Below are 23625 nucleotides of genomic sequence, written 5' to 3'. Positions count from 1 at the left end.
TCGGGGTTGTCTAAGACACTTTCGAACCCCATGAAGGGATAGGAGTTAGGTGGCAGCGGTGCCACCCCTCCTATCCCTGCTATTGGTCGTATAGACGCGACGACCAATAACAGATCAGGGGCAGGGGGGGTTAACTTTTGGTTTCTCCGTTCTTCCCACCCACAATAGGTGGGGCAGAACGGGGAAACTACAGAGGACCGGGGAGGAAGTTCACTTACCCATCCATGGCGGCAGAGGAGACGATCGACTGGGGAGATCGGTGGGTGGCAATGTCGTGCACCTGGCTCCCTGTATCCTACAGAAGCCGGTGAGTTGCTTAGCAACATCTGGAGGGCTACAGTTTGAGACCCTCCAGACAGCTGTTTGGGCATGCTGGGATTTGTAGTTTTGCAACAGCTGGAGGGTCACAGTTTAGAGATCACTGTGCAGTGGTCTCTAAACTGTAGCTCTCCAGATGTTGCAAAACTGCAAATGCCAGCATGCTGTCTCAGCATGCTGGGAGTTGTAGTTGCGTACCTCCAGCTGTTGCATAACTACATCTCCCAGCATGCCCTTCGGCAATCAGTACATGCTGGGTGTTGTAGTTTTGCAACAGCTGGAGGCTCACTGGGTGGAAAATACTGAGTTAGGTAACATAACCTTACTGAGACAGTGTGCCTCCAGCTGTTGCAAAAGTACATCTCCCAGCATGCATGGTCTGTCAATACATGCTGGGAGTTGTAGTTTTGAAACAGCTGGAGGTTTGCCCCCCATGTTAATGTACAGAGTACATTCACACGGGCAGGTTTACAGTAAGTTTCTTGAAGTTTGAGCTGCGGCAAATTTTCGCCGCAGCGCAAACTCCTAGCGGGGAACTCACCATAACCTGCCAGTGCGAATGTACCCTAAAACACCACACTAACTCATAATAAAAAGTAAAACACTACATATACACCCCCTTACACTGTCCCCCCCCCCCCCCAATAAAAATGAATATTGCACGGCAGTATTTCCAAAACGGAGCCTCCAGCTGTTGCAAAACAACAACTCCCAGCATTTCCGGACAGCCGCTGACTGTCCAGTCATGCTGGGAGTTTAGCAACAGCTGGAGGCACCCTGTTTGGGAATCACTGGCGTAGAATACCCCTATGTCCAACCCTATGCAATCCCTAATTTAGTCCTCAAATGCGTATGGCGCTCTCTCACTTCAGAGCCCTGTCATATTTCAAGGAAACAGTTTAGGGCCACATATGGGGTAATTCCGTACTCGGGAGAAATTGCAATACAAATTTTGGGGGGCCTTTTCTCCTTTTATCCCTTATGAAAAGGAAAAATTGGGGGCTACACCAGCCTGTTAGTGTAAAAAATGTCAATTTTTTACATTATTTACACTAACATTCTGGTGTTGCCACATACTTTTTATGTTCACAAGCGGTAAAAGGAAAAAAAGACCCCCAAAATTTGTAACGCAATTTCTCCTGAGTAAGGAAATACCCCATATGTGGGTGTATAATGCTCTGCGGGCCCACAACAAGGCTCAGGACTGAGAGTGCACTATGTACATTTGAGGCCTAAATTAGTGATTTGCACAGGGGCGGCTGATTTTACAGCGGCTCTGACATAAACACAAAAAAATAATACCCACATGTGACCCCATTTTGGAAACTACACCCCTCATGGAACATAACAAGGACTATAGTGAGCCTTAACACCCCACAGGTGTTTGACGAATTTTCATTAAAGTTGGATGGGAAAATGAAAAAAAAAATTTTTTCACTAAAATGCTGGTGTTACCCTACATTTTTCATTTTCACAAGGGAAAATAGGAAAAAAGCCCCTCAAAATTTGTAGCCCTATTTCTTCTGAGTAAGAACATACCCCATATGTGGATGTAAAGTGCTCTGCGGGTGCACTACAATGCTCAGAAGAGAGGGAGGGCCATTGGGCTTTTGAAGAGAACATTTGTCCAGAATTGAAGGCCATGTGTGTTACAAAGCCCCCATAGTGCCAGAACAATGGACCCCCTCCCCCCGCATGTTACCCCATTTTGGAAACTAGACCCCTCAAAGAATGTAAAAAGGGTTGCAGTGAGCATTTACGCCCCACACGTGTCTGGCAGATTTTTGGAACAGTGGTCCGTGAAAATGAAAAATTTTATTTTTAATTTGCACAGCCCACTGTTCCAAAGATCTGTCAAATGCCAGTGGGGTGTAAATACTCACTGCACCCCTTATTAAATTTTGTGAGGGGTGTAGTTTCCAAAATGGGGTCATATGTGGGGGGTCCACTGTTCTGGCACCACAAGGGGCTTTTTAAACACACATGGCCCCTGACTCCCATTCCAAACAAATTCACTCTTTAAAAGCTCAATGGCACTCCTTCTCTTCTGAGCATCGTAGTTCGCCAGCAGAGCACTTAACATCCACACATGGGGTATTTCCATACTCAGAAGAAATGGGGTTACAAATTTTGGGGGTCATTTTCTCCTATTACCCCTTGTAAAAATTAAAAATTTGGGAGAAAACCTGCATTTTAGTGAACATTTTTTTCATTTACACATGCAAATTTAATGCAAAGTCGTGAAACACCTGTGAGGTGTTAAGGCTCACTATACCCCTTGTTAAGTTCCTTGAGGGGTTTCCAAAATGGTATGCCATGTTGGGGGTTTTCCGCTTTTCTGACACCATAGGGGCTTCCTAAATGCGACATGCCCCCCAAAAAAATAAGTCCTATCAATGCAAAAATGGTACCGTTAAAAACTTCAGATGACGGCGCAAAAAATTACCCCTCATACCGCCCCATACATGGAAAAATAAAAAAGTTATAGGGGTCAGAACATGACAATTTTAAACGTATTAATTTTCCTGCATGTAGGTATGATTTTTTTCAGAAGTCCGACAAAATCAAACCTATATAAGTAGGGTATCATTTTAATCATATGGACCTACAGAATAAAGATAAGGTGTAATTTTTACCGAAAAATGTACTACGTAGAAACGGAAGCCCCCAAAAGTTACAAAACTGCATTTTTTTTTTCAATTTTGTCGCACAATGATTTTTTTTCCGTTTCACCGTAGATTTTTGGGCAAAATGATTGACGTCATTACAAAGTAGAATTGGTGGCGCAAAAAATAAGCCATCATATGGATTTTTAGGTGCAAAATTGAAAGAGTTATGATTTTTTAAAGGCAAGGATCAAAAAACGAAAATGCAAAAACGGAAAACCCCCCGTCCTTAAGGGATTAAAACTGAACTGGTCCCTGAAAAAGCTAGATTTTGAAAATTTTTTGAAAAATTGGAAAATTGATGCTATACTTTGAAGCCCTCTGATGTCTTCCAAAAGTAAAAACATGTCAACTTTATGATCTATATATATAAAACTCAACGTGTGTGTGTATGTATGTATGTGTGTATGTTCCAGCATCACGTCCAAACGGCTAAAGATATTAACATAAAACTTGGCACACATGTTACTTATATGTCAACAACAAACATAGGATTGGTGATTTAACCCTTAAAAAAAATGTTTAAAGTCCCATACAAGTCAATGGTAAATATATGTTACTGCATAACTTCCAAACGGCTTGAGATATTTCGATAATACTTGGTCACATGTTACTTATATATCCACTTAAAATATAGGATAGTTAATTTAACCCTTAACTACCCCCATTTGTGAGGGTCGGGGTTTTTGTTTAAAGACCTATGCAAATCAATGGGAAACGTATGTTCCCACATAACTTCCGTACGGCTGGAGATATTTCAAAAACTGGCACACATATTATGGGTCGGGATAGGAGGTCAACATAGGAGGTCGGGATTGGAGGTCGGGATAGGAGGACCGGGATAGGAGGACCGGGATAGGAGGACCGGGATAGGAGGACCGGGATAGGAGGTCGAGATAGGAGGTCGGGATAGGAGGTTGAGATAGGAGGTTGAGATAGGTCGGGATAGGAGGTCAGGATAGGAGGACGGGATAGGAGGTCGGGATAGGAGGACGGGATAGGAGGACTGAAGAGGAGGACGGGATAGGATGACGGGATAGGAGGACGGGATAGGAGGTCATGATAGGAGGACGGGATAGGAGGACGGGATAGGAGGACGGGATAGGCGGACGGGATAGGCGGACGGGATAGGAGGTCGGGATAGGAGGATGGGATAGGAGGACGGGAAAGGAGGTTGAGATATGAGGACGGGAAAGGAGGATGGGAAAGGAGAACGGGAAAGGAGGATAGGATAGGAGGACGGGATAGGAGGATGGGATAGGAGGACGGGAAAGGAGGACGGGAAAGAAGGATGGGATAGGAGGACGGGATAGGAGGATGGGATAGGAGAACGGGATAGATGGACAGGATAGATGGACGGGATAGGAGGAAGGGAAAGGAGGACGGGAAAGGAGGACAGGATAGGAGGTCAGGATAGGAGGTTGGGATATGATGACGGGATAGGAGGTCGGGATATGAAGTCAAAAGCTTCCTCCTTTGTTTATTTTCCTCCCCAACAAGGATTAGGAAGGAAAAACCGGGCAACACCGGGTACTCAGCTAGTGCAAATATAATGTAGACATATTGTATATCTGAATCAATATATAAATATTTGGAATATCCATTTTCCTTATAATCAGAGAGCTTCAAAGTAAAAAAAAATGCTAAATTTTCAATTTATTCATAAAATTTTGGAAGTTTCACCAAGAAATGATGCAAGTATCAACAAAATTCTACCACTAATATAAAGTAGAATATGTCATGAAAAAACTATCTCGGAATCAGAATGAAAGGTAAAAGTATCCCAGAGTTGTTAATGCTTAAAGTGACAGTGTTCAGATGTGCAAAAAATGGCCGGGCCCTACACTGAAAATTGGGTGGATCCTTAAGGTGTTAAGTGGTTAAAGGGGTACTCCACTGGAAAACATTTTGTTATAAATCAACTGATGACAGAAAGTTAAAAAGATTTGTAAATTACTTCAATTAAAAAATCTTAATGCTTCCAGTACTTAGCATCTGTATGCTCCAGAGGAAGTTCTTTTCTTTTTGAATTTCCTTTCTGTCTGACCACAGTGCTCTCTGCTGACAACTCTCTCCATGTCAGGATCTGTCCAGAGCAGGAGAGGTTTGCTATAGGAATTTGCTTCTACTCCGGACAGTTCCTAAAATGGAAAGAGGTGTCGGCAGAGAGCACTGTCGGCAGACAGAAAGGAAATTAAAAAAGAAAATAACTTCCTGTGCAGCATGCAGAAGCTTATAAGTACTAGAAGGATTAAGATTTTTTTATTAGAAGTAATTTACAAATCTAATATAAACACAATGGAGAGGCTCCTGTCTGTCTGACCGTCACTAAAGACCCGAGCAACCCAACAGACACCTATACCCACGGTGTAAAAATAGGGACAATATATTAAAAGTAAATGGGGCTCAAAGGTCAAAGATATCTGGTTTAAAATTATTTGTATTTATTAATATAGAATGAAAATGGATTAAATAGGGAATGTACAGGGCCCTTGTACTCACCTAATTAATTTAATACACAATAAAATATAATAATCCCAATATAAAAATAGCAACTAAAAATAAAAACTATAAAAGTATTCTGCGATTTGAGCCTGTGTAATCAATATGGCGATCTACTAGTCCTGTAGAACAGCACAGTGCAAATGTTCATTCAATTATTCCTGTTCTCAGAGCTCTTCAATAAAGCAGATACAATTTAGCAGCTACAGATAGCAGTTAGTCAATTGATACAGTGGTATTGTATCTGTCCAGCCAGTGGCAACTCGATCCCACCGATATAGTGATACAATGTAGCGCTTTGTGAATAGTGAATAGTCACTTAAAATCAATCTTTAAGTATCTCTGTATATACCACACATCAAAATATCAAATCAGCCAGTTGGCAATAAGCTCCATACAATGCTCACCACTCCCGGGATACCACGGATCTCCCTTCGATGTAGTCCTGTGGACCGGCTGTATAGCGTCTTTCGCCCGGTGACTTGCCTCAGTCAGGGATCGTGCTGCTGGAGTCTCGGCCGACTCCTAAGAGCACAGCACTTGGTGGTGGGCACCGTTTAGGGGGACTGCAGCGCTGTCAAGCGGAGTCCCTTGGTCGGACCAACTGGGAATGATGGCGGTCAGCAAACATCAGATCCTTATTGTAGATGGCCCGATTGGCTTTTCACTTGTGATTAATGTAACGGCTGGATGCGGTATGCAGAGTGAGTGACCCGGCGGCGTTCCTCGTGCACAGGTCGCGCGCTCGGGAGATAGCGCACTGTAATAAATGCCTTGGATCTGTCGGATGATCGCTAGTGCTGTCAGGCAGATATTCTATATTGTCAGGCTCAATATCGCATATTTAAAATTGCTGGACGCGTTTCAAAACCATCCTCGGTTTTTTCTTCAGCAGCGGAACGTGTGAACTATAACATAATAGTGGTTTATATACCTTAAAACACGCCCCTTCATAATGACCTAAACTATGACCTCACATCCTGAGCAAAAAATTCATTGATTTACATTTTAGAAAACCCTACCCAATTATAAAGAAATAAAGAAATGAATAAACTCTATTTATACTTGTCTATGAACATATCAACACTTAAATACAAATTATAAAAAACCTACAAAAGTATATAACATTACAAACCATATGCAATTCTAATAATAACTAGAGGCATATTAGGATAAATTTTAATCTCAGATAACTATTAGGATAAATTTAAATAAAGATAATTATAAATAAATAAAAAATAAAAAATAATAAAAAATATAAAAAATAATAATAAAAATAAAAAATAAAAAAATATATAATGAAAAATAAAATAAAATAAAATAGAATAGAAATAAAAATAAAAATAATAAAAATAAACATATTAAAAAGAAAAAGAAAAGAAGAAAAAAGAAAAAAGAAGAAAAATAATTAAAAAAATGAAAATAAATACAAATAAAAATAAAAATAAAGTAAAATAAAAATAAAATAAAAATAAAAATGAAAAATAAAAAATAATAATACAGAATAATAATACAGAAAAATATATATATAATAAAAATAAAAAATGAAAATAAAATAAAAATAAAGACAAAAATAATAATAATATGAAATAAAATAAAAAATTAATATAAAGACTAACTAGGCATCTCTTAATAATAGTGGACATATAAGACAATATAGTGGGACACATAAAGAACTCAAGTGTGTACCATTTTGAACAAGCAGATTCAGGACTAATAACTTTTATCTATAGTAGAGTTGGGAAGGGAATTATTTATAATTATCTTCTAATATTCCTAGTATGTGATTGAGATTTAAATTTATCCTAATATGCCTCTAGTTATTATTAGAATTGCATATGGTTTGTAATGTTATATACTTTTGTAGGTTTTTTATAATTCGTATTTAAGTGTTGATATGTTCATAGACAAGTATAAATAGAGTTTATTCATTTCTTTATTTCTTTATAATTGGGTAGGGTTTTCTAAAATGTAAATCAATGAATTTTTTGCTCAGGATGTGAGGTCATAGTATAGGTCATTATAAAGGGGCGTGTTTTAAGGTATATAAACCACTATTATGTTATAGTTCACATGTTCCGCTGCTGAAGAAAAAACCGACAGCACTAGCGATCATCCGACAGATCCAAGGCATTTATTACGCGACCTGTGCACGAGGAATGCCGCCGGGTCACTCACTCTGCATACCGCATCCAGCCGTTACATTAATCACAAGTGAAAAGCCAATCGGGTCATCTACAATAAGGATCTGATGTTTGCTGACCGCCATCATTCCCAGTTGGTCCGACCAAGGGACTCCGCTTGACAGCGCTGCAGTCCCCCTAAACGGTGCCCACCACCAAGTGCTGCGCTCTTAGGAGTCGGCCGAGACTCCAGCAGCACGATCCCTGACTGAGGCAAGTCACCAGGCGAAAGACGCTATACAGCCGGTCCACAGGACTACATCGAAGGGAGATCCGTAGTATCCCGGGAGTGGTGAGCATTGGATGGAGCTTATTGCCAACTGGCTGATTTGATATTTTGATGTGCGGTATATACAGAGATGCTTAAAGATTGATTTTAAGTGACTATTCACTATTCACAAAGCGCTACATTGTATCACTATATCGGTGGGATCGAGTTGCCACTGGCTGGACAGATACTATACCACTGTATCAATTGACTAACTGCTATCTGTAGCTGCTACATTGTATCTGCTTTATTGAAGAGCTCTGAGAACAGGAATAATTGAATGAACATTTGCACTGTGCTGTTCTACAGGACTAGTAGATCGCCATATTGATTACACAGGCTCAAATCGCAGAATAATTTTATAGTTGTTATTTTTAGTTTTTAGTTGCTATTTTTATATTGGGATTATTATATTTTATTGTGTATTAAATTAATTAGGGGAGTACAAGGGCCCTGTACATTCCCTATTTAATCCATTTTCATTCTATATTAATAAATACAAATTATTTTAAACCAGATATCTTTGACCTTTGAGCCCCATTTACTTTTAATATAATTTACAAATCTGTTTGCCGTTCTGCCACCAGTTGATTTAAAAATTTTTTTTTTCCCCAGTGGAGTACCCCTTTAAATAATAATTACCCCTTTATAATAATAATTGAGAAAATAATGTGTCCTGCAGCATAATGTTTTGTACAGTACTGATCAGTTGTTACGATCGAGTGTCAATTATGATTCACATAAGCATCATGTACAACAGGGAAGTTTGAGCCCTAAGCCTCTCTCCCTGCCTTCTTGCTCAACTCTAATAGCGGATAACTTTTGGGCGACAGTCCGTACCTATAAAGAAGTGCGGGGGCGTCATGGTCAACATAATAATCAGATGTGAATACGGGTAGAAAAACAGACATGGTGCACATCTACAATCTTGTATAATGATCTGTTTGCTTCTCAGCATAATATCAAAAACTAACAGGTTGTTAGTATACATTTTTGATCAAAAAGTACAAGCCCACTCGCCACGTCAAGGCCACCTATCCAGAGTGGGTCCCTAACGTCCCTAGCATAAAATGGCGCAGCACCGGGCGGCGACCACCACCGCCGCGACGCCAATGCCCACAGGAGGGAACAACCCACTGGCAGAGCAGCCCCAATGCCACTCAAACCAGTCTATGGGCCGCACCCCCCCGCAGACACGGCGCCACGGCAGCAACGGACACCGCACAGCACCACACCAGTGTGAACAGGGATGTAATAGCTCACTTACCATACTCTCCCAGTCAGACTGGGAGGCAGCTAGGAAAGAAATGGCCCATGTGCAGCTAACTACTGCTTATATAGGGTTGGGCTGGGGGGTGGGGAAGAGTGCAGCACAAGTTAAAACAAAGAAAAAGGAGGGGATAGAAATATCAATGTGAATACGGGTAGAAAAACAGACATGGTGCACATCTACAATCTTGTATAATGATCTGTTTGCTTCTCAGCATAATATCAAAAACTAACAGGTTGTTAGTATACATTTTTGATCAAAAAGTACAAGCCCACTCGCCACGTCAAGGCCACCTATCCAGAGTGGGTCCCTAACGTCCCTAGCATAAAATGGCGCAGCACCGGGCGGCGACCACCACCGCCGCGACGCCAATGCCCACAGGAGGGAACAACCCACTGGCAGAGCAGCCCCAATGCCACTCAAACCAGTCTATGGGCCGCACCCCCCCGCAGACACGGCGCCACGGCAGCAACGGACACCGCACAGCACCACACCAGTGTGAACAGGGATGTAATAGCTCACTTACCATACTCTCCCAGTCAGACTGGGAGGCAGCTAGGAAAGAAATGGCCCATGTGCAGCTAACTACTGCTTATATAGGGTTGGGCTGGGGGGTGGGGAAGAGTGCAGCACAAGTTAAAACAAAGAAAAAGGAGGGGATAGAAATATCAATGTGAATACGGGTAGAAAAACAGACATGGTGCACATCTACAATCTTGTATAATGATCTGTTTGCTTCTCAGCATAATATCAAAAACTAACAGGTTGTTAGTATACATTTTTGATCAAAAAGTACAAGCCCACTCGCCACGTCAAGGCCACCTATCCAGAGTGGGTCCCTAACGTCCCTAGCATAAAATGGCGCAGCACCGGGCGGCGACCACCACCGCCGCGACGCCAATGCCCACAGGAGGGAACAACCCACTGGCAGAGCAGCCCCAATGCCACTCAAACCAGTCTATGGGCCGCACCCCCCCGCAGACACGGCGCCACGGCAGCAACGGACACCGCACAGCACCACACCAGTGTGAACAGGGATGTAATAGCTCACTTACCATACTCTCCCAGTCAGACTGGGAGGCAGCTAGGAAAGAAATGGCCCATGTGCAGCTAACTACTGCTTATATAGGGTTGGGCTGGGGGGTGGGGAAGAGTGCAGCACAAGTTAAAACAAAGAAAAAGGAGGGGATAGAAATATCAATGTGAATACGGGTAGAAAAACAGACATGGTGCACATCTACAATCTTGTATAATGATCTGTTTGCTTCTCAGCATAATATCAAAAACTAACAGGTTGTTAGTATACATTTTTGATCAAAAAGTACAAGCCCACTCGCCACGTCAAGGCCACCTATCCAGAGTGGGTCCCTAACGTCCCTAGCATAAAATGGCGCAGCACCGGGCGGCGACCACCACCGCCGCGACGCCAATGCCCACAGGAGGGAACAACCCACTGGCAGAGCAGCCCCAATGCCACTCAAACCAGTCTATGGGCCGCACCCCCCCGCAGACACGGCGCCACGGCAGCAACGGACACCGCACAGCACCACACCAGTGTGAACAGGGATGTAATAGCTCACTTACCATACTCTCCCAGTCAGACTGGGAGGCAGCTAGGAAAGAAATGGCCCATGTGCAGCTAACTACTGCTTATATAGGGTTGGGCTGGGGGGTGGGGAAGAGTGCAGCACAAGTTAAAACAAAGAAAAAGGAGGGGATAGAAATGTGCTATGTTTTAACATGTGCTGCACTCTTCCCCACCCCCTCAGCCCAACCCTATATAAGCAGTAGTTAGCTGCACATGGGCCATTTCTTTCCTAGCTGCCTTCCAGTCTGACTGGGAGAGTATGGTAAGTGAGCTATTACATCCCTGTTCACACTGGTGTGGTGCTGTGCGGTGTCCGTTGCTGCCGTGGCGCCGTGTCTGCGGGGGGGTGCGGCCCATAGACTGGTTTGAGTGGCATTGGGGCTGCTCTGCCGGTGGGTCGCTCCCCCCTGTGGGCATTGGCGTCGCGGCGGTGGTGGTCGCCGCTCGGTGCTGCGCCATTTTATGCTAGGGACGTTAGGGACCCACTCTGGATAGGTGGCCTTGACGTGGCGAGTGGGCTTGTACTTTTTGATCAAAAATGTATACTAACAACCTGTTAGTTTTTGATATTATGCTGAGAAGCAATCAGATCATTATACAAGATTGTAGATGTGCACCATGTCTGCTTTTCTACCCGAATTCACACTGTGATTCTATCCCCTCATTTTTCTTTGTTTTAACATGTGCTGCACTCTTCCCCACCCCCTCAGCCCAACCCTATATAAGCAGTAGTTAGCTGCACATGGGCCATTTCTTTCCTAGCTGCCTTCCAGTCTGACTGGGAGAGTATGGTAAGTGAGCTATTACATCCCTGTTCACACTGGTGTGGTGCTGTGCGGTGTCCGTTGCTGCCGTGGCGCCGTGTCTGCGGGGGGGTGCGGCTCATAGACTGGTTTGAGTGGCATTGGGGCTGCTCTGCCGGTGGGTCGCTCCCCCCTGTGGGCATTGGCGTCGCGGCGGTGGTGGTCGCCGCTCGGTGCTGCGCCATTTTATGCTAGGGACGTTAGGGACCCACTCTGGATAGGTGGCCTTGACGTGGCGAGTGGGCTTGTACTTTTTGATCAAAAATGTATACTAACAACCTGTTAGTTTTTGATATTATGCTGAGAAGCAATCAGATCATTATACAAGATTGTAGATGTGCACCATGTCTGCTTTTCTACCCGAATTCACACTGTGATTCTATCCCCTCATTTTTCTTTGTTTTAACATGTGCTGCACTCTTCCCCACCCCCTCAGCCCAACCCTATATAAGCAGTAGTTAGCTGCACATGGGCCATTTCTTTCCTAGCTGCCTTCCAGTCTGACTGGGAGAGTATGGTAAGTGAGCTATTACATCCCTGTTCACACTGGTGTGGTGCTGTGCGGTGTCCGTTGCTGCCGTGGCGCCGAGTCTGCGGGGGGGTGCGGCTCATAGACTGGTTTGAGTGGCATTGGGGCTGCTCTGCCGGTGGGTCGCTCCCCCCTGTGGGCATTGGCGTCGCGGCGGTGGTGGTCGCCGCTCGGTGCTGCGCCATTTTATGCTAGGGACGTTAGGGACCCACTCTGGATAGGTGGCCTTGACGTGGCGAGTGGGCTTGTACTTTTTGATCAAAAATGTATACTAACAACCTGTTAGTTTTTGATATTATGCTGAGAAGCAATCAGATCATTATACAAGATTGTAGATGTGCACCATGTCTGCTTTTCTACCCGAATTCACACTGTGATTCTATCCCCTCATTTTTCTTTGTTTTAACATGTGCTGCACTCTTCCCCACCCCCTCAGCCCAACCCTATATAAGCAGTAGTTAGCTGCACATGGGCCATTTCTTTCCTAGCTGCCTTCCAGTCTGACTGGGAGAGTATGGTAAGTGAGCTATTACATCCCTGTTCACACTGGTGTGGTGCTGTGCGGTGTCCGTTGCTGCCGTGGCGCCGTGTCTGCGGGGGGGTGCGGCTCATAGACTGGTTTGAGTGGCATTGGGGCTGCTCTGCCGGTGGGTCGCTCCCCCCTGTGGGCATTGGCGTCGCGGCGGTGGTGGTCGCCGCTCGGTGCTGCGCCATTTTATGCTAGGGACGTTAGGGACCCACTCTGGATAGGTGGCCTTGACGTGGCGAGTGGGCTTGTACTTTTTGATCAAAAATGTATACTAACAACCTGTTAGTTTTTGATATTATGCTGAGAAGCAATCAGATCATTATACAAGATTGTAGATGTGCACCATGTCTGCTTTTCTACCCGAATTCACACTGTGATTCTATCCCCTCATTTTTCTTTGTTTTAACATGTGCTGCACTCTTCCCCACCCCCTCAGCCCAACCCTATATAAGCAGTAGTTAGCTGCACATGGGCCATTTCTTTCCTAGCTGCCTTCCAGTCTGACTGGGAGAGTATGGTAAGTGAGCTATTACATCCCTGTTCACACTGGTGTGGTGCTGTGCGGTGTCCGTTGCTGCCGTGGCGCCGTGTCTGCGGGGGGGTGCGGCTCATAGACTGGTTTGAGTGGCATTGGGGCTGCTCTGCCGGTGGGTCGCTCCCCCCTGTGGGCATTGGCGTCGCGGCGGTGGTGGTCGCCGCTCGGTGCTGCGCCATTTTATGCTAGGGACGTTAGGGACCCACTCTGGATAGGTGGCCTTGACGTGGCGAGTGGGCTTGTACTTTTTGATCAAAAATGTATACTAACAACCTGTTAGTTTTTGATATTATGCTGAGAAGCAATCAGATCATTATACAAGATTGTAGATGTGCACCATGTCTGCTTTTCTACCCGAATTCATAATAATCAGATACTCTTTAAGTTGTGGACACAGTCAAGTTACCAGAATACAAAATATAACTGGACTACAAAGTAGCTGTTACGCCGAGCGCTCCGGGTCCCCGCTCCTCCCCGGAGCGCTCGCTACACTCTCCTCTCTGCAGCGCTCCGGTCAGATCCACTGACCCGGGGCGCTGCGATACCGCCTCCAGCCGGGATGCGATTCGCGATGCGGGTAGCGCCCGCTCGCGATGCGCACCCCGGCTCCCGTACCTGACTCGCTCTCCGTCTGTCCTGTCCCGGCGCGCGCGGCCCCGCTCCCTAGGGCGCGCGCGCCGGGTCTTTGCGATTTAAAGGGCCACTGCGCCGCTGATTGGCGCAGTGGTTCCAATTAGTGTTATCACCTGTGCACTTCCCTATATCACCTCACTTCCCCTGCACTTCCTTGCCGGATCTTGTTGCCATCGTGCCAGTGAAAGCGTTTCCTTGTGTGTTCCTAGCCTGTGTTCCAGACCTCCTGCCGTTGCCCCTGACTACGATCCTTGCTGCCTGCCCCGACCTTCTGCTACGTCCGACCTTGCTTCTGTCTACTCCCTTGTACCGCGCCTATCTTCAGCAGCCAGAGAGGTTGAGCCGTTGCTAGTGGATACGACCTGGTCACTACCGCCGCAGCAAGACCATCCCGCTTTGCGGCGGGCTCTGGTGAAAACCAGTAGTGACTTAGAACCGATCCACTAGCACGGTCCACGCCAATCCCTCTCTGGCACAGAGGATCCACTACCTGCCAGCCGGCATCGTGACAGTAGCATAAAAGAGATATCAAGGAAACATAGAATCAGTAATATATCTACAGCCTAGGAACCAAAGCTAGATAAACGGCAGATATGAAAATATGAACAAAAATGACAAAATAGGAATTATAAACAAAAAGATTTATTCAGGGATGCAGGGGAGGAACCAGGTAAGACTAAAGACAGACACAATATAACTCAAGAGTATGCAAATACTTGAATAATAGGAACAGATACAAAAACACTCAAAGACCCACTGGTCTGAACATGAACGAAGAACATGATACATGCTAGATACAAACAAACTGACTCCTAAGTGAGGAAAACAAAGCAAAGCTCAGGAAGCGGAACCATAGGAGAAATCTAGTCACCACTATACACCCATTTCCAATGATGGAGGGACATCAATACCAAATCCAAATAGGCTCCAAGCTAAAGGGTGTGAACAGGAACTAGCCTTGGGGGAAACTCAAAATTTAAAACATATCCAAACACAGCTACAGATACTAAACAGATACATAAAAGCAGGTGTGAACACATACCAACAGAGAATACATAACTAGACACTAACAGAACAGACTAAACCCAACCAGGTACACATAGTAACAGAATATCAGAATATTTAACAAGGCTAAAAGCTTAACAGGACATAATGCCATGGCAAACACAAAATACTACACACATACATGGTCAGACTAAAACTCATATCAAATCAGCAGCCCTGAATGCAGGCTGAGCTCACTGGTTAGAATCTCTTTCCAGACCAAAGTGCATCAGCACAGACTAGCAGTTGCAGATATCATACCAGTATTACAGATCTGCAGCCACTCCATGTGCCAATGTACAAAAGATAAACACATATCATTGTTACGTGCATGTTTTGCAAGTATTTTTTCTTCTATGTTTTAAAATGACACTTTATGTTCTGATAGATTTTACAGTGCTTGTTATTATTTATATAGAAATGACAAGACAGCATTGTGAGTTGAAGCAGCAGAGCTCAGTGTGTATCCAGAATTTGGAGGAAGAGGTTGCAGAATTAAAGCTGCAGTTGAGTGAGTGTACAAAAGCAGTTTTCTTTACACTTTTCAATTGTAAATACTATATATACATTGCTAATAGTAAGTGCATTGTGTAGTATTTTTGTCAGCTGAAATAAAGCTTTTGAATGACATAGTTTGTGTTATTTTGAGTTTGTAAATTTGTACAAGTTTGTAAAGAGCAATTGCTTTAAATGGTTTTTATTGAGTATTTTTCAAGAATATTACATATAACAGTAACAGTGTAATAATTGGAGTGTGAACTCCGGAAACATAACTATTCATTATGTTACAGAACATTGAAAGCTGCCTTTTCCTGTAGTTAATGTGCACAGTTTTTTTTTTTTAAATCCTCATGTGCAAATGCTATTTGGTAAGGCTGGCATAACTCTTTAATTTTAATTGCTTAAAGGGAAGGTGTCACCAAATTTAATGAAAGTCTTTTTTCAGAGGTTAAATACATTTTGTACATTAAAAAAAATTGGAAATATTTATTTAAAAAATATTTGCCACAAAATATATAATATAAAATAATAACTTGTCATATTTCCCACTGTTGACCAGCAGAGGGAGCTAACATGAAGAATCTGGTGAAGGCAAGTGACTGCTGCAAATTTGGCCTCGCCTATCTCCCTTCTTTTTGTGTTTGTGCGCAAAAGGAGAGAGGGGAGGGGCAGTTTGCAGTTTTTTTTCAGTTTCACTTTGCAAAGCCATGTTGTTGTTGTCTGAAGAGTGGTAAAGTACAGACTACCAGATGTCCCTTGCCTACTGTCTTTTGCTGCCAGCCAGAAGAGTCAGTGCAGCTTTAGAGGTGACTGGAAGATAAGGCGTTATGCAACAGAAGAATAGGGAGTGCAGCTTTGGAAGTGACTGGAGGATAATACATTATATATCAGCAGAATAATGGATGCAGCTTTGGAGGTGACTGGAGGATAATACATATATCAGCAGAATAGTAAGTGCAGCTTTAGACGTGACTGGAGGATAAAACCTCTAAACCTTTAGTAGCAGAAAAGTGAGTGCAGCTTTGTAAATGACTGGAAGATAAGACATTATACAGGGTGGGCCATTTATATGCATACACCTTAATAAAATGGGAATGGTTGGTGATATTAACTTTCTGTTTGTGGCACATTAGTATATGTGAGGGGGGGAACTTTTCGAGATGGTTGGTGGCCATTTTGGCCATTTTGAAGTCGTTCATTTTATACCTCCAAATTTAAGATTTAAACAACAACAAAGATGACCCCAAAGATAAAAGTCTAAGGGGGTAAGATCGGTAGACCTTGGGGGCCATTCACATGGCCCACGACGACCAATCCACTTTCCAGGAAACTTCAGCTAGGAATGCTCGGATCTGACACCCATAATGTGGCGGTGCACCATCTTGCTGGAAAAACTCAGGGAACCTGCAAGCTTCAGTGCATAAAGAGGGAAACACATTATCATGTAGGCCACTGGATATGCGAAATTGCTACATGGTGATGTGTTTCCCTCTTTATGCACTGAAGCTTGCACTTTCCCTGAGTTTTTCCCTCAAGATGGTGTCACATTATGGGTTTCAGGTCCGAGCATTCCTAGATGAAGAGTTTCCTGGAAAGTGGATTGGTCGTCGTGGGCCAGTTGGATGGCCCCCTAGGTCTCCCGATCTGACCCCCTTAGAATTTTATCTTTGGGGTCATCTGAAGGCAATTGTCTATGCTGTGAAGATACAAGATGTGCAGCACCTGAAACTACGGATACTGGAAGCCTGTGCTAGCATTTCTCCTGCAGTGTTGCTATCAGTGTGTGAAGAGTGGGAGAAGAGGGTTGCATTGACAATCCAACACAATGAGCAGCACATTGAACACATTTTATAAGTGGTCATAAACTTGAAAATAACTCATGAAAGAATAAAGTTACATTAAAACCAAGCACATCATTGTTTTTCTTGTGAAATTCCCAATAAGTTTGATGTGTCACATGACCCTCTTCCTATTGAAAAAACAAAAGTTGGATTCAAAATGGCCAACTTCAAAATGGCCGCCATGGTACACCACCCATCTTGAAAAGTTTACCCCTCACATATACTAATGTGCCACAAACAGGAAGTTAATATCACCAACCATTCCCATTTCATTAAGGTGTATCCATATAAATGGCCCACCCTGTATTACAGCAGAATAATGAGTGCAGCTTTGGACGTGACTGAAGGATAGGACATGATGTTACAGCAGAATAGTTAGTGCAGCTTATAAGGTGACTGGAGGATAAGGCCTCAATCCCATTGCTGTCAGACTCTGCAGAGAACAAAATAAGCACTATTTTTTCTCCACTAAATTCCTGTAAAATTACTGGCTCACCATCGGGACCTTGTAGAAGCCATTTGCATCCGACCTGTTTCAGTGCCCAATCAGCTCAAAAAAAAAAGAAACAATAAACATTTTTTTTAAAAAGCTGATCGGCCACTTAGCGGCTCAGATGCGAACAGCAATGGGAACCTAGCCTAAGATGAAGTGCAACAGCAAAATAGTGACAACAGCTCCGGGGACAGCAGCAGTGTGTAGATCACAGTAGTGGCGGCGGGGCAAAGGCTGTAAGGAGTGACAGTCAGACCCTGTAATGACTCATGGTCCTGTAATGATTACAGAGCCTGCCTGTCACACCCAGCTTTCCCAAGCTCCTTAATGGCATGTGATCTGCTAAGTACTGACACATTTCTGACCATTCAGGAGCCTGGGGAAGCTGTGTGTAACAGTCATGCTCGTTAATCATTACAGAGCCATGAATTATTATAGGGTCTGACTGCCACACACAGCTTTCCCAGGCTATTTCCCATAATGGCCAGAAACATTTCTGTACTGTGCAGATGAAGAGCCTTGGAAAGCTGTGTGTGGCATACAAGGCGTGACTGTCTCACACAGCTTTCCTAGGTTCTTGGTCTACGTAATACTGACATTTTTGTGGCTATTCAGGATCCTTGGAAAGCTGTGTGTAACAGTCATAACCTGTAATGACTCATTGCCCTATAGGGTCTGACTCAGCACAGCATTTTAAGGCTCCTGACTGGCCAAAAGCAAGTCAGGAGCCTGAGAAAGCTGTGTGTGAGTCATGAACTGTAAGCTCTGGATGTTACTGCTGGATTAGGCTCTTTGCATGCAGTAATTTTTCCGCCACGATGTCCCGTCACTGTATAACGTCCATAATGAATTACGGGCATATACGGGTGCAAACGGGCAGTTACAAAACCCCATAGGCTGCAATGCAATTTAGTCTCGGCCGTCAGGGGTTTTGTAACAGCAGGTTTTTGCCAAAAATCGTGACGGAACATGCAACGGAACTTCAAATCCCCAGTGTGAAAAGAGCCTTACTGTAGACTTGTCACAGGTGGGTTGTGGAGCAGCTCTGGAGGCCTCTCACTCTCTGGCAGTTAATTTCACAGTGAGTGAGAGAGGTTGGGGCTGTGCACGGAATTCAGCGACAGGACTGACTGGTAGGTCACAGAGGTCAGCACGGGGGGGGGGGGGGGAGGGAGGACTGACGGGACTGCGGCTCTAAACTTTGTATAAACCTTATCTCCTCCTGCCCGATGTCTGCAGAGTGAGTTGTGAGGAGACCAGGACAGGAGGAGAGGATCGTGCTGTAATCATACTGTGCAGTGTATGAAATCCGATGATCTCTGCTGTCTGCCTGCTCTTCTGCTTCATTCCCTGGTTACGCCTTAGGCCAACTGCCTCCTATTGCCATACAGGCTTCAGGAAAATGGCTGCTGGCTCCCCCTCTCATTTCACATAGCTGGTGTGATGCACATGCGCTCCAAGCAGTCTATGCTTCCCTATGAGATGTGCTCTGTCTTAACTTTCTTATGCCGTGTGCCTGCCATAAGGCATCTGTGTAGGTGTTGTGAAGTGACAGACTACAAAGAGGCTGCAGTATACACTTTATTAATAAATAAAGTTAAAACTACATAGTCCTAAAGCTAAATACATAAATTAAATGCTTTATCTTAATAGAACAATTTTATTTATAAAAAAATAAAAATTAAATGGTGGCACATTCCTTTTAACTGTAAGGCAACAATTGGTGAGGAGAGCTTAACAAGCTATATATTCTGTTAACAATTTGAATGTTTTCCTCTTTAGTTGTCCTTTCTGCAGCAATTGCATGGCAGAACAATTGTTAGTTTTACTGACTATTTTTATATCTTAAAGGGGTACTCTGGTTTAAAACTTTCCTTTTTTTCTTTTGTGAATTAACTGGTGCCAAAAAGTTAGACAGATTTGTAAATTACTCCTATTAAAAAATCTTAATCCTTCCAGTACTTACTAGCGGCTGTATTCTACAGAGGAAATTCTTATATTTTTGGATTTATTTTCTGTCTGTCCACAGTGCTCTCTTCTGACACCTCTGTCCATGTCAGGAACTATCCAGAGCAGGAGAAAATTCCCTTAGCAAACGTTTCCTTCAACCTCACGTCACCAGTCTTCGTAGCTACTTAAGGGACTCTACCCAATTGATCGAACATCTGCTTCAGCTACCTTGGAAACCTGAATATACCCTCATCACATGTGACGTCACTGCACTATATTCTAATATACAACATGATTTAGGTATAAAATGCGTCTGACGCCCTTCAGAAAGATCTCTCTATCTCTGCTCTTCACCGTGAATTCCTTAACCGTTAACTCTCTATCATTCATCCTACATAACAACTATTTTACATACAACGGGACAGTCTACCACCAGAGACTTGATACAGTGATGGGCTCGAAGGTCGCCCCAATATATGCTAATATATATGGGGGCCTTAGAGTCCCATCACATCTGGAACAATACCACCTATATGGAACATATAGCTGTATATTTTCCCTTTTATTGACGACCTGTTCCTGGTGTGGAAAGGATCGGAAGAGTCAATTCCATTATTCTTACAACATCTAAATAGTAATACATGGGGCATTCAGTTCACGCTCTCATTCAATAAAGAAAGCATTGATTTCCTGGATATTCATATCGCTCACAATACATCTTCCTTCACCACATCTACATTCTTTAAGAAAGTAGACACAAACAGTTATTTGGATTTTCATAGTGCTCATCACAAAAAATGGTTATTAAACATTCCATACAGCCAATATAAAAGAATAAGAAAAAATTGTACAGACCAAGAAGAATTCAAATCACAATCCCGCATCCTCTATGAACAGTTCCGACAGAAACATTATCCCGAACAAGTACTCAGTGATGCCTATAATCAAACAAAAACACTGTCTCAATCTGAATGTGTCCATAAGAAGAAACCATCTAATGACACTATAGAAAAAAACAATAACTTTTCTACTAGAGATGTCGGGAATTGTTCACCCGCGAACAGTTCCCGGCGAACTTAGCATGTTCGCGTTGCCGGGCGAACATATGTGAAGTTCGATCCGCCACCTATACTTTAACATTGCAGTAAACTTTGACCCTGTGAGTCCGAGTCAGCAGACACATTACAGCCAATCAGCAGCAGTCCCTTCCTTCCAGACCCACCTACCTCCTGCACAGATGCCAATTTACCTTCATTCGGCATGCTGCAGGCTTAGAAAGTGAAGGGACAGAGAAGCTGCTCCTGCTGTAATAGGGAAAGCGATAGCTGGGCTGCTGCTAGGTGGTGTATTCAGGGTCCACTCTACTCCTAAAGCACTAGTTTAACATCTGCTTTAAGGACAGCACCCAAAAAAGCCCTTTTTAGGGCTCAAATATCAGTCTGTGTGTCTTGCAACAGCTGGAGGCACCCTGGTTTGGAGGTAACCGCTGGTTAAAAGGGGTACTCCAGTGTAAAACTTAATTTCCTTCAAGCAACTAACTACAGTATTAAAAGGGCTATAAATTCAGTCCGTGTGTCTTGCAACTGCTGGAGGCACCCTGGTTGGGGACCTCTGCTTAAAAGGGGAACTCCGCTGGCAACCTTTTTTGCTCATTGTCACACTAGTGCAAATCACATTTGGTGTGACAGTTGTTAAAAAAAAAAAAAACTTTTGGCTGTGAAATAAAACCAGTCAGTTCACATCACAGTTGTGAGTTTTCTTTTTCCTGCAGGGCTAATTGTGTCACCCTAGTGTAAATCACATTTGGTGTGATAGTTGTTAAAAAAAAAAAAAAAAAAAAACCTCTTTTGGCTGTGAAATAAAACCAGTCAGTTCACGTCACAGTTGTGAGTTTTTTTTGCCTGCAGGGCTAATTGTGTCACCCTAGTGCAAATCACACAAGTCACTTCACTTCACAATTGGGAGATTTGGGGCCTGCTGGGCTCATTGTCACACTAGTGCAAATCCTTTTTGTGGTGACTGTAGTGTAAATTTAAAAAAAAAATACCTTTTTTGGCTGTGAAATAAAATCAGTCTGTTCACTTCACACTTTGGAGTTTTGGGGCCTGCTGGGCTCATTGTCACACTAGTGCAAATCATATGTGGTGTGACAGTTGTGTAAATTTAAAGAGAAAGTACAATTTTGACTGTACTAGATTGAATAGCAGTTAGTTGTCTGCAAGCGTGTGTCAGGCCTACAGCGTCTACTCTACGTCTGCCAAGGACTTGTTTGAGCGTAAGATGCCAATGTCACAAGGTCACGCCCTAGCCCGGCGCCTGACAGCTGGCTTGTCTGAACTCATAGCCCGCCAGCTTTAAAAAAATTAATTAAAATTTTAACAAATTTTTTTTACAAAAAATGTAAAAAAATTGCTAAATTTTTTTTTTAGCTATTGGAACACCGCAGTGGAAGGTACCCGGACAAAATTTCTTTGCAGAAAAGGCAATCCCCAACCAGTACAACAGGAAGTAATGGCATGTCTGGCACACAGTGTTGGGGCAAGGGTCCATCTGACCACTGATACCTGGTCTGCAAAGCATGGTCAGGGCAGGTATATCACCTACACTGCGCATTGGGTAAACCTGGTGATGCTGTGCAGGGTTGTCGCAATGGATTTTGAATGAAGCTGATTGGTCGCTCGCTGCTGGATGGTATGGGGGCGACCAATCAGGAACGTGCCGTACATGGCTGTGTACAGTTATGCTGTCATAGGAAAACGTTGGTGAGGGGATGTCATCCAAACATGGGCATGGGGATGGTAGGCTTAACTCTGATTGGCTGTTCGGAGGTCGAGTGAGCCAATCAGAGAGGGGACGTATGAGTTCAGGTTGCAAGTCTTTGCCGCTGGTGGCGGCAGGATGTCTTTCAAATCTTTCAGCCGATCGCTGCTGGGCAGGTCCGGGCGGCGACCAATTAGGTTAAAGACGTATAATTCCTCTTTGGGGGATTCCTAGAGGCATCGGCGGCAAACCTTTTTTGAAGAATTCGACCAATCGCTGCTGGGCAGGTCCGGGCGGGACCAATCAGGGATTAGACGTGTATTTCCTCTTTGGAGAATTCCAAGAGGCATCGGCGGCAAATCTTTTTTGAAGAATCCGACCAATCACGTTCCGTCTGGGTAAGGTGGCGACCACTGATGACTTGCATGACTTATCCGCCACCAACTATGGTTCAAGCCTCAATGCTTTAGGGCCCTTTCTGGCTGGGAAACAAACAGAAATTTTTCTGGCTGCTGCAACAATACCAAATTTTTTTCTGGTACTCTCTGCTGACATCTCTGTCCATCATGCCAGTGAGGCACTTGATTTGCGACAGCCCAACACGTTGGAATTCAACACTCCTAATGTTCGACCGCCTGCTCCAACAAGAAAAAGCCGTTAACGAATATTTGTATGACCGGGGTGCTAGGACATTATCTGCGGAGCTGGGAATTTTTTTGCCACGTTACTGGACGCACATGCGCAATGCCTGTAGGCTCATGCGTCCTTTTGCGGAGGTGACAAACCTAGTCAGTTGCACCGAAGGCACCATCAGCGACATCATACCATTTGTTTTCCTCCTGGAGCGTGCCCTACGAAGTGTGCGTGATCTGGCAGTAGATGAGCGTGAAGAGGAAGAGTTGTGGTCGCCATCAGAGGAGGAATGTGGCTTTGAAGAGGAGGAGGAAGACCAACCACAACAGGCATCCCAGGGTGCTCATTGTCACCTAGCTGGTTCCTGTGGTGTTGTACGTGGCTGGGGGGAAGAAGATGGTACCTTCCGTGACATCACTGAAGACGAGGAACGGGACATGAGCAGTGGTGGATATAATCCAGGAAAAATAGGAATTACCATCGGGCGCTTCTCCTCCTTGTCCCTGCAAATGCCGTTCCAGAGTGTCCTCTCTTCATCGAGGAACGGGACATGAGTAGCTCAGCATCCAACCTTGAGCA

General features: G+C 44.0%; 1 protein-coding gene across 4 annotated transcripts in view; it reads left to right on the top strand.

Moving 5' to 3' along the window:
* Positions 1–23625, top strand: part of LOC130294586 (coiled-coil domain-containing protein 153-like) — a 524168-nt gene that overhangs the window by 481266 nt on the left and 19277 nt on the right. For all 4 annotated transcript variants that reach the window (XM_056544647.1, XM_056544648.1, XM_056544645.1 and 1 more), the window contains one exon: positions 15287–15379. In XM_056544647.1, coding sequence (XP_056400622.1) covers positions 15287–15379 — 93 coding nt within the window. The remainder of the gene's footprint in view (positions 1–15286; positions 15380–23625) is intronic.

This window comes from Hyla sarda, chromosome 10 (genome assembly GCF_029499605.1).
Source record: "Hyla sarda isolate aHylSar1 chromosome 10, aHylSar1.hap1, whole genome shotgun sequence".
Taxonomy (NCBI): domain Eukaryota; kingdom Metazoa; phylum Chordata; class Amphibia; order Anura; family Hylidae; genus Hyla; species Hyla sarda.
Note: the sequence above shows the minus strand (reverse complement) of the source record. Positions and strands in the feature narration are given on the sequence as shown.